This window comes from Haliotis rufescens, unplaced genomic scaffold (assembly GCF_023055435.1).
Source record: "Haliotis rufescens isolate VD_foot unplaced genomic scaffold, xgHalRufe1.0.p SCAF_4, whole genome shotgun sequence".
NCBI lineage: Eukaryota > Metazoa > Mollusca > Gastropoda > Lepetellida > Haliotidae > Haliotis > Haliotis rufescens.
Window position 1 is genome coordinate 51,474,506 of NW_025964112.1, and position 15,429 is coordinate 51,489,934.

The 15,429-nt window shown below is 42.7% G+C and overlaps 1 protein-coding gene across 20 annotated transcripts in view; it reads right to left on the minus strand.

Moving 5' to 3' along the window:
* Nucleotides 1-15,429, minus strand: part of LOC124150819 (bromodomain adjacent to zinc finger domain protein 2B-like) — a 113,459-nt gene that overhangs the window by 6,023 nt on the left and 92,007 nt on the right. For 13 of the 20 annotated variants that reach the window (XM_046522982.2, XM_046522937.2, XM_046523000.2 and 10 more), the window contains 10 exons: nt 14,031-15,282; nt 11,493-11,651; nt 10,803-11,032; nt 8,147-8,355; nt 6,192-6,414; nt 4,558-4,647; nt 3,430-3,486; nt 2,861-2,973; nt 2,136-2,178; nt 605-744 (listed from right to left, as the gene is read on the minus strand). In XM_046522982.2, coding sequence (XP_046378938.2) covers nt 605-744; nt 2,136-2,178; nt 2,861-2,973; nt 3,430-3,486; nt 4,558-4,647; nt 6,192-6,414; nt 8,147-8,355; nt 10,803-11,032; nt 11,493-11,651; nt 14,031-15,282 — 2,516 coding nt within the window. The remainder of the gene's footprint in view (nt 1-604; nt 745-2,135; nt 2,179-2,860; nt 2,974-3,429; nt 3,487-4,557; nt 4,648-6,191; nt 6,415-8,146; nt 8,356-10,802; nt 11,033-11,492; nt 11,652-14,030; nt 15,283-15,429) is intronic. The other 7 variants (XM_046522961.2, XM_048382131.1, XM_048382130.1 and 4 more) reach the window with 5 other exon arrangements.

Consider the following 15,429-nt stretch of genomic DNA (forward strand, 5'->3'; position numbering starts at 1 on the left):
GAGTGAGTGAGCTAGCGAGGTTTTACGCCCCCTTTTAGCAATATTCCAGCAATATTAGGGCGGTGTCACCAGAAATGGGCTTCACACTTTGTACCCATGTCGGGAATCAAACCCGGGTCTACTGTGCTTTAGTGAGTGAGTGAGTGAGTGAGTGAGTGTGAGAGTGAGTGGGTGGGTGGGTGGGTGGGTGGGTGAGTGAGTGAGTGAGTGAGTGAGTGAGTGAGTGGGAGTGAGTGAGTGAGTGAGCGAGCGAGGTTTTACGCCGCTTTTTAGCAATATTCCAGCAATATTAGGGCGGTGTCACCAGAAATGGGCTTCACACTTTGTACCCATGTCGGGAATCAAATCCGGGTCTACTGTGCTTTAAACAATAGTCTACCCCACCTGTCGCACACCTGCATGAGTGGTCAACAGTTCAAGATATCTACAATGACACAAGTTGATGAGTTGATGACATGGCTGGATACAGATTTGATTTACATCTGGTTTTTTTGCTGTAATGATAATTGTCTTAAAGCCCCTCTTCTCCAGCTCATACCACACTGTATATGCTGTTACACCACATGTGAAGAATCTAGAAAACTGAACATGGCCGAGTGCTCACCCGCAGATGACTAGATCCTTATCCTTGGTCGGTGAGCTGGACTCTTTTTTCTTCTTCTCTGTAGGTTCCGTCTTGCTACTTTCCGAATCCTTTCGCTCTCGTCCTTCACTTGGACGCTTCTTTCTCACTCGCTTGGGTTTCTAAAATGAAACACATACCGTTGGCATCACCACATATATAGAAATATTCAGTTACCCTAGTCACAACAAATAATAGTAACATATCACCACCTGAAACAATACACTGAATTTACCTTGCCTTCAAACTTGTCAAGAACAACAGACAGGGACTTATCAAGGACTCTGAACTAAGTGCCCTTTTTAGGCAAATTAGGGAGTGGGGGGGGGGGGGGGGGGGGAGAGAAATGGTTATCTTGTTGAAAATATTGATTTTGTAAAAATTCTTATTTTCGTAAATTTTGTGGTACTTCCAGATTGCTTTTAATACAATAAAACTAAGTATTAAACCCTCTTTCTCTCCATAGGTCTGTTAGGTTACCTCTACAAAGCCATAAAAGTATTTATTAGATATTAAACGAATTGGGAATTTTTTAATTCCAATTTGGGAATTTTACTGACATATGTCTAAGCAGGTCTAGACAAATGATATGAAGCAATGTGTAGAGTGAGTGAGTGAGTTTGGTGTTACATAGCTTTTAGGAATATTCCAACAATATCACGGCGGGGGACACCAGAAATGGGCTTCACACATTGTACCCATGTTAGGGATCAAACCTCGTCGGCATGACAAGCAAATGCTTTAACCGCTAGGCTACAACACCAACCCAAAATTGGTTTCTTAAATTATACACTTAATTGCACAATAAAGGGGTGAAAAGAACTGTTTCTTTCCCAAGCGTGAGTGGAGGAGGACTCAAGGCTATGGCACAAACACTGCCAATGTAATCTGAGCACTCACTGGAACAAGCAGTCTCCTTTTCCCCTCTCTCAGGAACCAGGCCCTGGCTAAAAATAGCAACTACAGAGCAAGTGTCCCATGTATTCACTAGTGATGGAGGAACGTATGCAAACGTGTGAAGTATTGACAATAATATATCTGAAGAAGCTTCATTATAGCTAAAATGGATAGAATTATCATTAAACCGCCCGCACGTTATCAGAAATGAGCGGGCCACAGTAACTTGATAATGCCCTCATATTACTTGACGACGGGCCATTATCACGCCCGTTGTTAGGTGACGTCATAGGGTTGAGAAAATGACGTCACGTATTATAGTGACGTCATCTGGTTTGTTCTATGACGTTTCCATATTTGTAAAATGTGGTCAGTGACATTCGTGTTGATTGCAGTAAATGTTTCAAAACCGATATTGTTGTTTCTTTTTATTTGATAACAAATTCCATCCATTTTAGCTATAATAACGGTAACGCTCTTTTTCAGGGCATTATCATTTGCAGAAGCCCTCGGTCTTTTCAACTGCCCTCCTTCGTCGGGCAGTTAATGAAAAACCTCGGGCTTCTGCAAATGATAACGCCCTAAAAAATAGCGTTACCGTTATATTAATACCCACCTTTCCAACCATACAAGCAGGACAGGCCCATTTCTTGGGAATACTGAAACAAAATGTCCACATTGTCACATGATCATAACGATAAAGACTTAAGTCTAATGATGTTGAACTCACCCTTAATAAAATGTATCTAATAAGTTTTGTTTGTTTGTTTGTTGTTTACCGCCGCACTCAGCAATATTCCAGCTATATGACGGCGGTCTGTAAATGATCAAGTCTGGACCAGACAATCCAGCGACACCACAAGCAATTATTGTGAGAATAAAGTTCCTTCTAGAGAAACAATTTACTTCCAAAAGCTAAGTGTTTTCTTCTTGATAGAAATGAAGCACAAAGAACAGCAACTGGCTGACTAAACATTCACGAATTCAGTAACATCTGCAATAGATAATCAGTGATGCCAACACTAGATTGATGCAATTAGTTAAATCCTTAAATGACATTAAATTAGAAATTCACTTCAAAATTAGTAGCCCCTCCTAATGACAAGCAATACTGGAATAATTTGGAATAACATCTCCTTTAAATAACGTCACATCAGTCTGCTATCAGACTATCTCACATTCCTTTAATGTTTGAACAATGACAAAAAGTATTATTTGCATTTTCAAATCACTTTGAATGGCATTCATGGTAAAGTTTTAAGAATTATGGCGAAATCTTCAGGTTTTGCAACTCTGGACAACAGAAGAAGACTGTCTATGTACAGTATGAGGGCAACGTACCGAGGTAGAGGTGGGTCGAGGCAGTCGATGTGTATGGCACGGGGACAGTGATCACACTCCACTATCTTCCCCAACTTCTTGCCGCACACAATACAGTGAGGGGCGCCGCTAGCCTGCAGACAGATCACCATGGTTACTTACGTCGTTCATTTCTATACTATCAGGCACATCAATTTCTTATTTTAATTTCTGTCAATCTGATTGGAGGCATGAGGCAAAACACACAAAAATAATCAAAAAATGGAAAAAGGTCAAAATTAATGTGCAAGAAAAATACATTTAAAAAAATGTTTACAAAAAGTTGGTTGGTCCTTGTCTTACTTGACATAGAGTACAACATTCAGCCACTTTCAACACAGAGTGAGTGAGTGAGTGAATGAGTGAGCAAGTATGGTTTTACGCCACTTTCAGCAATATTCCAGCAATATCACAGCCGGGGACACCAGAAACAGGCTTCACACTGTGTCATATAAGGGATCAAACCCAGGCGTTCGGTGTGACAAGCAAATGCTTTAACCACAAGGCTACTCCACTAATGTTCCACCACTGAGGTTACCATGGTAACTTACCTTTGAAATACACTCATAACAGTACCAGTCTCCATCTGGTATATTCTCCATCTTCGGCTGGAACACAGATAGAAATTATGCGATGAATACCTCCAAGCACAACACCAGGTTTAGGATCTGACAAAAGTCCTTGAATTCGTAACTTTGTTTTTTTAAATAATATACAGATGGGTAATGTTTTAGGTTTTCTTGACATCAGAAATACATCAAGAGACTAGTTTCAACTGAAAACTGCAATGTAAGCAATACTAATGATATTCTGAATGTGTTTCCCACTTTCCATGTGACTCATGAATCTAGACTTATACATGAACACTTAACGACTGCTTCATCCGGTTCTACTCCAGTCTATTGTTGTTTGTTTGGTTGCTGTTTAACGCTGCACTCAGCAATATTACAGCTATATGACAGCAGTCTGTAAATAATCAAGTCTGGACCACACAATCCAGTGATTGATATCATGAGCATCGATCCACCCAATTGGAATACGATGACATGCATCAACCAAGTCAGCAAGCCTGGCCACCCGATCCCATCAGTCACCTTTTACGGCAAGCATGGGTTGCTGAAGACCTATTCTACCCCAGATCCTCACAGGTCCAGTTGGATTGTATTCCTAACAGACCCACTACGTAGGTGGGAGTTAGAGACTCCTAGCATATCTCGTCTAAAACTCACAGCTTTACCCTGTGTTTTTTTTTTCTTTGTACTTTTGTTAAGAGCAATATTCCAGCTGTATGATGACAATCCAGTGACTGATATTATGAGCAACGAACCGCACCCATCTGGGTAAGAGGACACAATCAACCAACTCACTGAGTGACCACCCAATCTATTTGGTCGCCTCTTCCAACAATCATAGGTAGGGGACCTATTCTAACCCGGATCCCCCACAGGGTGCATAGCTTAACCATGTACATAGCTTCAAGAACTTTTCACTTCTTTCGTGTGATTACTGCGAGCCAAATGGGGATGTCAATGAGTTCGTTTGGACACCAATGTTAGCAATATTGCAGCAACTAATGAGCTTCATTGAACCCATGTACAGAATCAAACCCAGGTCTTCAGCACAACAAGCAAAGACTTTACCCACTGGCCCCGATTCCCTAAAGAGTGGCCCACTATTACCTTGAAGCAGTAAGTATGGTAGCCCTTATCACACCCGTCACACAGTAGGAGTTCGGCTTCATTGTCATCCTTCCGGCAAATCTGGCAGATCTGAAACAATATCAACACTTTTCACCACCTGTTTCCAAGTACAAATTCATTTTTCAAACTCTCTGAAACATCCCACACCAAAAACAACTTAAGATATTGAGACGAAAATCTTTAAACTGAAACCAAACAGAGATGTTATGCCTAACTCAGTTCTCCAAACACAATTCACACCTGACATCAGGTATCAAACTGCCATTGAATCATAGCTGTTTGTTTGTTTGTTTGTTGTTTACCGCTGCACTCAGTAATATGACAGCTATATGACAACGGTCTGTAAATAATCAAGTCTTGACCACACAATCCAGTGATTGATATCATGAGCATTGATCCACACAATTGGGATATGCTGACATGCATCAACCAAGTCAGCGAGCCTGACCACTCAATCCCCTAAGTCGCCTCTTACGTCAAGCAGTCTCCCTTTCCAAGCATGGGTTGCTGAAGACCTATTCTAACCAATTCATTATTGCTTTTAACAGTCGATGTATCCTACTTTAAACCATTATGATCACATCACTCTACTGTTGATTGTGAATTCACTGGCCATTCTGAACGTCCACCCTGAACTGATGTAATTATTTATCATTTTGCAAATTAATAGAGAAACTATACATCAACCATAACATGGTTTAAGTCGGAGAAATCACTCCAATCTGGTGATTCTACTTCAAAATGAACAGATTCTCATGATTTCAACAGTACAAGATTTTATGCCCTTTTTACTATTAAAGACCCCTCTCTCAAAGACAACAGGCGTGAAATGCCATCTCTCAAAAAGTTGTGCATCACTCTCATGTATTGTCGTATTACAGTGAAAAAGGTGAGGTGAAATTGGGTTTAACGTCTCGTCCAAGATTATTGCACTCATATAGCGACGTGCATGCACGTGTGTGTGTTTGTGTGGCTGCTTGTACTAGTCCAGACTGATGCTGATTTATAGTGCTAGTACACTGAGATACCATGCCGCAGTTTAACATGAATACCCCACTCAGACACAGTATACCGACTCCGAGCGGACCAGTTCTTGTTTTAGCACCTTAATGCCGAGCGCCAGACAGGGTAACAACAAGTACCATCTTTTAACGTCTTTTGGTATGACACGGCCGGGGATCGAACCCTGGACCTTAGGCTCTAACACTAGACCACGGAGGCGGTCTACAGTGAAAAAAATCACATCAGTCAGCAAGAATGTGGTCACAGTCTCAGTAAGAATTCGTCTTTCTAACTGCTAGTTCAAAGACACCACACCTATCTGTCTTTTTTTCCACAATGTTAATTGCAATGATCCTACACTTTCTATCATTATTTTATTTAGGGCAGGCGCAGTTGCGTCTTTCATGAGGGATAGTGTTTCCCTCACAACTATTAGATATGTTTGCAGTGAAGAGGACGTCTGTTGAAAATTTATTAAAGATTTCTAGCATGGTTCTCTGAATAAACAGGAATTTATGGCTATGATGTAATAGAGGTAGGGTATTCACAAGAATTATTTTATTTAGGACATCAGATGCCTGTGAGATAAACTAACAATTAAGGCCACCCACCACTTTCATAATGGACTTCTCCCAAGATATGGAGTTGTTGAGCTGTAGTAGACACAACATGAGCTGTGCACACGACGTGGTTGCAGCCACCGCCTTCCGCCACAAGACCAGGCCTGGCGGAATGTTCTCCTCCACATTGGTGGGTTCCTGGTCGTCGTCTTCCTGGTCCCCTGCATGTCCTTCACTTGAACTCGACATGTTGGCTAGATTAGGTGGCAGGCTGCTGAAAAGAAAATAGCATATTCAGAGATGGACAGACAAGCTCCTTCCCAGCGTGTGACGCCTTAATTACACTCATTGCCCTCTAACCCCAAATGTAGTAACGTTTATATTTTTGTTTATGTTTTTGGGAATGCCATCATTGTGATTTTTTAAAAGGTTTACGACAGACCATATTTCCCAGAGATTGCAGACTAAAGAAAAATCTCTTAACTTCCCCGTTACATTCTTACTATACCAATTACATGATAGTTTGAATGAAATAGAAATTCAAATTGACAAACAAGGAACATAATTAAACTGGGGTAAGAGTATACGGCGTCACGGCAGTCGATCATCACTTGTTTGTAAACATAACGGTCAGTCGGTTAGTAGTTCAACTCCAAGCATTGTTGTAGTCACCTATCCCAGTGGGGAGCTTTGACTGGTGGCAGCGATAGTACTGAGAGCTCCGCGAACGGGCTAGCACTGGGAGGAGCTTGATAGAGAAACTCTATGTCTACATGCACACAGAACTGCTGGGTTTATAAGGCCCCCAAACAAAATATGCTCTCAATTCAACCAGCAGCATATTCACTTTTGTAACACTGCTCACCTGGGGTTAGTTTAACAAAAACAATAATCGAAAGGTACAGATCAAATCTTTTGCGCAGATATGTTTAAATGATGAAGTCAACCAGAAAACTATTTTTAATTTTTCAGCCTGAGGTTACAGATTGTTTATCTATAGGAGATATTCTAATGTTTGATAGGAATCTCAGGCCTTAGGGAAACATCACATGAGGTTTCATGATATTCCTCAATTTGATTAATGTCTCTGTGGTCTAGACAAGAAAAGGGGAGGAGTGAGTGAGTGAGTGAGTATGGTTTTACGCCGCTTTTAGCAATATTCCAGCAATATCATGGTGGGGGACACCAGAAATGGGCTTCACACATTGTACCCATGTCGGGAATCGAACCCGGGGCTTTGGCGTGACGAGCCAACGCTTTAACCACTAGGCTACCCGACCTCCCCGAAAAGGGGAGGAAACAAAGTGAAACAGACAATGTGGAGACTGTGAATTTTCTTCTTAGAATATTTATATTTCACATCGCACGACGTCTACACATTAACAGAAAACAACACCAACACCAACACAACACTGAAATGGACGTCTATAAGGGTAAATACACAGAAGTAATTTTGTCAGTATTATTATTTCACAATTACTAGTTTTGACAAAGTCTAACTTCAGTAGCTGAAAGTCCAGGGGACATTTGAAAAATACACAGAAAGTTTCCCACAGTTCATCACAACTGGAATGGAAATCTTAACCATTGTATCAATACAGGTTCTGAAAGTACCCTAAACTTGCATCCTCTTAAGCCATATGTTAAGTCCAATATCTGGTCAGAGATTTATCTAGGATTTCAAACTAAGTGCCCCTGACACGCAAATCAGGGAAAAATCACAATTTCCAAACCTGGGCCTTATTCATAGGCCTTATTTTCTTTAATTTAGAGAAATTCAACTAGTAATAATGCAAAATGTCATCTTAAAAAAGCAAAAACATTAGGATTGTTTTCATTTTCAATCTGGAAATTAATAAGAAGATTTGTTTGAGAGTTCCTTGATAAATCCCTGGTAAGCTGATATGGTTAGTATATCTGGATGTAGGAGTGTGATATGTCTAGAAGAAAGCTCCCTACCTTATGACGACAACACTGGACACACAGATATAAACAGTCAAAACTACCTGTACTTATTGGTGGTTCCGACCCACCTCACGTTCCTCTTGATGAGCGGGGGTTTGAGGTAGCGTCTCTCCACGTTCGTCTCCAGCTTCAGAAGCCTGTCCCTGGCCACATCGAGCGGGTAGCGCTGGTGTTCCTTCAACTCAGTAACAGTGCGACACACCAGCTCCAAGTTAGGGTCCTCGGTTGCCTTCGCTGGCAGCTTCCAGCCCTGAAGCACACAGGACAGTCTTCTCATAGAACATTGTTGGAGAGAATAGGGTGAGGGTGGGTGGGTGGGTGAGTGTGAGTGTGAGTGAGTGAGGTGAGGTCCATCTCCTTATACAGTTTAGAACATCTGTACTTGTACTTGTACTTGTACACGCCCTATGCCAAATTTCAAATAGGTGAGGTGAGGTGAAATGGGGTTCAACGTCGCGTCCAAGATTAATGCACTTATATAGCGACGTGCATGCACGTGTATGTGTGTGTGGCTGCTTGTACTCGTCGGGACTGATGCCGATTTATAGTGCTAGCTCACTGAGATACCATGCAGGAGTTTAACATGAATACCCCACTCAGACACAGTATACTGACTCCGAGCTGACCAGTCCTTGTTTTAGCCCCTTAATGCCGAGCGCCAGACAGGGTAACAACAAGTACCATCTTTTAAGGTCTTTTGGTATGACGTTGCTGGGAATCGAACCCCGGACCTTCTGCTCTCCAAGCGGACGCTCTACCATTAGACCACGGAGGCGGTCGAGTGAGTGAGTGAGTGAGGGTGAGTGAAAGTCTGCGAGTGAATGTTGCATAACAACAATCCATGTCATGATCATAATATTTGTTTGTTTGTTTGTTTGTTTGTTTGTTTGTTTGTTTGTTTGTTTGTTAGTTGTTTAATGCCACACTCGGCAGCATTTAAGATATATGACACCGCTCTGTCAGTAATCTGAAAGTAACCAGACAATCCAGTGATTGATGTGATGAGCATCGATCCATGCAATTGGGATACAATGACATGCATTAACCACAATGACATGCATTAACCAAGTCACCAGCTTGACAACCCGATCCCGTCAGTCGCCTCTTATGACAATCATCATATTAGTCGACTTTTACAACAAGTATACACACCTCACATACTACCTTGGAGTGAGTGAGTGAGTTGGGCTTAACGCCACTTTTAACAGTATTCCAGTTATATCATGGCATGTCAGCTTGAAGTGGGGGCAAAGCTTGAAGTGATGCAAGTCTCGGACATTTACCACTTTGGTGAAACCCACAAGCATGGGTATAGTGCTGGCCAGCCTAGAAACACAATCGGACAATGACCCCTGACTGCCTTGGAATTAATGTGACTCAAGGTCATGTGACTCAAGGTGAAGTAAATGGGGTTTAGCATCATGTTCAAGATTAAGCACTTATTTAGTGATATGTATTCATGTGTGTTGCTGTTTGTATTAGTCTAGACTAATGCCAGTTTTATAGTGCTAGCCTACTGAGATACCATGCTGCAGTTTTACATGAATACCCCACTCAGATACAGTATACTGTCTCCAAGCCGACCATTACCAGGCAGGGTAACAACAACTAACGTCTTTTAACGTCTTTTGATCATTTTGGTTCAGTCCAAATGACTGAACCACCTTCATTCCTCTCTCTGGGCAGACACTTTGTCCACAACACCACAGAGGTGGTCATATGTCGCTCAAAGAAATGAACGATTAATAAACAACAGTGGAGGTATATGAGGGCAGCCGGTAGTGCTTGAGTTGGGTTTAACGCCGCTTTTAACAGTATTCCAGTTATATCACGGCGTGTCAGATTAATGTGGGAAGAAAGCCCGAAGTGATGCAGGTCTCAGACGTTTACCACTTCGGTGAAACCCACGAGCATGGGTATGGTGCTGACAAACCTAGAAACATAATCGGGGCAAACCGGGATTGGAACCCACAATCATAGGTTTCTGGCGTGTCCAAGGGACGCAACTCTGCACAGCGAATCGCGGCGCCTTATATGACTGGGCCACCCGTATCCCCGGGCGGCCAGTAAACAGTGAAGGCTGAACCAGCCAAACTTGGAACAATGACATACAACCAACCAAGTCACAGAGTCTGACCACCCCATTGAGTGTTGTTTAACACTGCAGTCAGCAATATTCTAGCCACATCACACCGACCTGTAAATAATCAAGTGCGAACCAAGCAAACAAGTGGGTGAAAGCATGAGCAACTATCAATGCCATCGGGGCACGACAACATGCACTCAGCTTTGCTGGTTTGTTTGTTTGTTGTATAATGCCGCACTCAGCAATATTCAAGCCATATGACGGCGGTCTGGAAGTAATCGAGCCTGGACCAGACAATCCAGTGACTGACATCATGAGCATCGATCAACAAAACTGGGATATGATGACATGCAATCAACTAAGTCAGCGAGCCTGACCACTTGATCCTGTTAGTGGCCTCTAACGACGAGCAAAGTCACTTCTTAGGCAAGTATGGGTTGCTGAAGACCTATTCTAACCCGGATCTCCACAGTTCACATGCAGCAAGCACAAAGCCCAAACACCTGATACATTTTAGCCGCCACTTATGACAAGCACAGGTTACACATGACAAGCAAATTCAAAGCAAACAACGAGTAAACAGAAGATATTGAGTTAGTGGGTGTACGCACATTCCTGACACTGACCTTGACCTGCAGACTGGCCTGGAAGATGCGCTCTTCCAGAGCTTCCACCTCCTCCAGGGCGCCCATCTCCACCTCCAGGTTGGCATCTGGGTGCCAGTGGTCAGGGTCATCAGGCCGTGGCACCTCCATTTTCTTTAGCCGAGCTGCCTCTGCTTCTTTGTGGGCTTTGCTCTTGCCCGGACTATTGCACTCCTTCTTTACTTCAAACTTCATCACTGCACAACAAAGCATATGCATATATATATATATACAAAGTGTGTGTGTGTGTGTGTGTGTGTGTGTGTGTGTGTGTGTGTGTGTGTGTGTGTGTGTGTGTGACTGTGTCTGTCTCTGTGTGTGTGTGCCTATGTGTCTGTGTGCCTATGTGTCTGTCTGTCTGTGTGTGTGTGCCTATTTGTCTGTGTGTGTGTGTGTGTGTGTGTGTGTGTGTGTGTGTGTGTCTGTGTGTGTGTGTGTGTGTGTGTGTGTGTGTGTGTGTGTGTGTGTGTGTGTGTGTGTGTGTGTGTGTGTGTGTGACTGTGTCTGTCTCTGTGTGTGTGTGCCTATGTGTGTGTGTGCCTATGTGTCTGTCTGTCTGTGTGTGTGTGTGCCTATTTGTCTGTGTGTTTGTGTGTGTGTGTGTGTGTACTGAGGTGTATGTAATGTCTGTTGTAGTCTGTTTCATAAGTGCCATACCTTTGTCATTTCCCTTGCCACAACAGGAACAGGCGTACTCCAGGTACTTCTGTATGTTCTTCATGAGATTCTTCTCCCGGATGCCGCGTGAATGGAGGCACTTGAGGATGTCCTTCACATGCTCCTCGTCCAGGAGGCGCCACCAGTTTAGCTGCTTGTCTGCAACACCACCAACCTCATCAACGTACAACCACAACATCATTTTCTGTACAACCACCAGAAAGGGAGGCTTATTTTTGTCACATTCTCCATGGAATAAAGTCTTGACAGGAAGAAACAGTCATAGGATTAGAACAAAGGAGGACTGTCTCAGGTTGGATAGCACATTGAGCTTTCTTAAAGCAATATCATTGCTGCCTATAAAATAGACTGGACCAGAAAAACAATGGTGTTAGAAATGATCAAATCTCTCAAGGTACTGAGGACCTAATCTTCACCATCTTCATCTTACAGCAATATCATGGAGTGAGCGAGTGAGTGAGTTTAGTCTTATGCCGCTTTTAGCAATATTCCAGCAATATCACGGCGGGGGACACCAGAAATGGGCTTCACACATTGTACCCATGTCGGGAAATTGAAACTGAAACCTGGGTTTTCGGTGTGACAAGCTAATGCTTTAACCACTAGGCTACCCCACCGTCCCTGCAATATCATGGAATAGGGACCATATATTTGGACTCAAAAAATGAATGATGTGTGTACCTATAGTGATAATATGAACCACCACATACACCTATTTACTGAAAGAAGAACTGATTCCTTCACATTTATCTGTAAGCTGAAGGGGGCACGAGTGGCCCAGTCGTCTAAGGCGTCTGTGCAGAGTTGTGTCCCTTGGGCACAACAGAAACCTATGATTGTGGGTTCAAATCCCGGTTCGCACCGATTATGTTTCTAGGTTTGTCAGCACCATACCCGTGCTCGAGGGTTTCACTGAAATGGTAAATGTCTGAGACCTGCATCACTTCGGGCTTTCCTCCCACATTAAGCTGACATGCCGTGATATAACTGGAATACTGTTAAAAGCGGCGTTAAACCCAACTCACTCTCACTCACTCACTCACTCACTCACTCACTCACTAAGCTGAGCAAAACTGTACATTTAATTATCCCTGAATTTCATCACAGTTAGTTTGTTCAACACAGCACTAAGCAATATTAAGGATCATGGATATTTTTGGGGGTAGTAAAGACTGTTTGTTGTTTCACCCCGCACTCAGCAATATTCCAGCTATATGACAGCAGGCTGTAAATAATCCCGCCCAGTAACGGTGAGAGCAACAATCCATGCCTTCGATGTACGATGACACGCAACCAACCAATCCATCCCATAAGATGATGGGACTTATTCCAGCCCATAATCACCACAGGGCTGGAGTGAATGTGTGAGAAACTTATCTTATTACCAACGAGGGCAAACATATTGGGGATTATTAAAATCATATGTGCCCTAGGGTCATCACGTCAGGAGAGAACAGTGTTTTGTTTCCGTCATCCGGATGGCATTGTTGAAGTCATTTGAATCTTATTGTGACGTGAGGTCGGAATGACGTCACACTAGAGACGACGTCATAACTAGTGCTGTTAAGCTAGAGAAAGCTGCTTTCTGTTTGGCTAATGTTGACTTCTTGTTAGTTATTTCATTGGTCAGTTATAGTTCACCAAAGATCGTTCTGACGTGACCTGTAATGGGATGTCCTCAGATCTACGTGTAGCAACAGCGAACACTAAGATCGGATTTGCGATTGAATCTACTCCGGCCCAGCAAACCACATTGTCAATCCCAACAATCTGCATCAGTGGGTTCCAACTTGACCAAATCTATTTCAGCACAAAACTTCAACTCCCATGGTTTATCATGGACAACAATAGTCATAATTCTACAATCACTTGAAGCCTCATCACACACAGTAACCAATCCTCATCAATTGCCTCTCAATCACAGCTGTGATATCTATTCTGCCATGGAATCATTTTAAAGTTCCCACAAATTATCTACAAAAGAATTGATTCCTGTTTAGAAAATTGAACAAAACACTGAACAATGTGCTGAGTGAGTGAGTGAGTTTAGCAAAATTCTAACAATACCACGGCAGGGACACTAAAAATGGACTTTATACATTGTACCCATGTCGGGGAAATACTCCAGGTATTTGGCATGACTATCAAACATTTTGACTACTTGGCTACCTCACAGACCCTGATCAACCCAAAAAATGGTGAGTGAGTGAGTTAGGTTTAACGCCGCTTTGAATAGTATTCCAGTTATATCATGGCATGTCAGCTTGAAGTGGGGGGAAATCCCAAAGTGATGCAGACATTTACCACTTTGCACCACACCACGGATATGGTGCTTACAGCCCAACGAACATAATCAGGGTGAACAGGGAATCAAACCAATGATAATAGGTTTCTGGTGTGTCCAAGGGACGCAACTCTGCACAGCAAATTGCGGCTCCTTAAACGACTGGACCACTGGTGCCCCAAGCACCAAAAAATAAGCAAACATGAAACGATAACATCTCCAGCCTTACTTACCATCAGGAATAGGTAGCGGCTCGATCTTGACAGGTTTGAGCATCTCCATGGTAACACTTCCAGTACAGCTGGAGCTGGTTGGAGTATCACAAGGTGGGGGCGGCACTTTGAAGGACGACAAACTTGACGACAAATTTGCCAAAGATGTGTCTGAATTTGACAATAAACTGGAGTCCAATGTACTATTCTGTAACTGACCCATTTGGAATGAACCAAACCCTGGGCTTGATGGCGGGAATGGCAGAAGAGGGAAAAATGATAAGGATGTGTTTGACACAATTGATGGTGAATTGTTGGAGTGGGGTGTGCGCGTTAATGACTGCTCATCGCAAGGCATTCTGGGTAATATACTGAACCATGGCTTTTGTTCAAGGATGTCTGTATAACTGTTCATGTGATGATCCTTGATTAGAGGTGATGGGGGGAAAATATTTGGAGGGAGAAAATGATTATTAGATGTATTATTTGTAGTACTGTCTGTCTCTTTCTTGAGCAACGAATCGATGCTTGTGAAATTATGCTTGGTCTCGGTTTTATGAGAGGGGGACGATGGACAAGGGGAGGTAATTGGTGTACTACTGACCAGTGATGTGGAATGCGAAGATATTGGCGACGGTATCGTCAGAGCTGTGTGAACATTATTCACAACCTCCTTTGGAGAGTTTTTCAAAGAGTCTCTTTTTGGTATTTTCAAGATGTCACTAAGTTTTGTAATGTCCGCCTTTTGGAGGAATAAATTGGTATCAATTTTACAATTACTCTTTTCTTTTTTTTCTTCATTTTCTCCATTTTCCTTCACAACCTTTGACAACTCCTCCATTATAACACTTTCAGATTTCACCGAGTCCTTCTCCGAATCTAATTTCATTGAATCACATTCACCATTTACAACTTTTTCATCCTTCTCAATCACAAGGCCCCCATCTTTCTCATTCACCACTTCCTCCTTTTCATCCTTCACTTGTTTTTCCTTTACTTCATCTGTCTCCATCTTTTCCTCTTTCACATCTGCCTCTTTTTTAACGTCTGCTTCCTTTTTAACATCTGCTTCTAATTTCACTGTCTTCTTCTTTGGTCCGACTAACTCCGGGTTATCATCATAAATCTCCTTCGAAGACTCCAGACCTTCAAGATACAGGCCACCAGCATAAGGCAATATCCAGAATCGGCGCTTGTACCTGTCCTGGCCGAGTGTCAAGCCACGCAGTTTGTGAGAGGCATCAAAAACCTTGTTCCTGTACAGTCCATGTTGCTGGAAATCAGACATATTTAGAGAATAACCATTCATTCATGGGGTGAGGTGACATGGGGTTTAACAACGCGTCCAAAATAATTGCACACTTGTGTAGTGTGTGGCTGCTTGTACAAGTCTGGACTAATGCCCATTTTATAGTGCTAG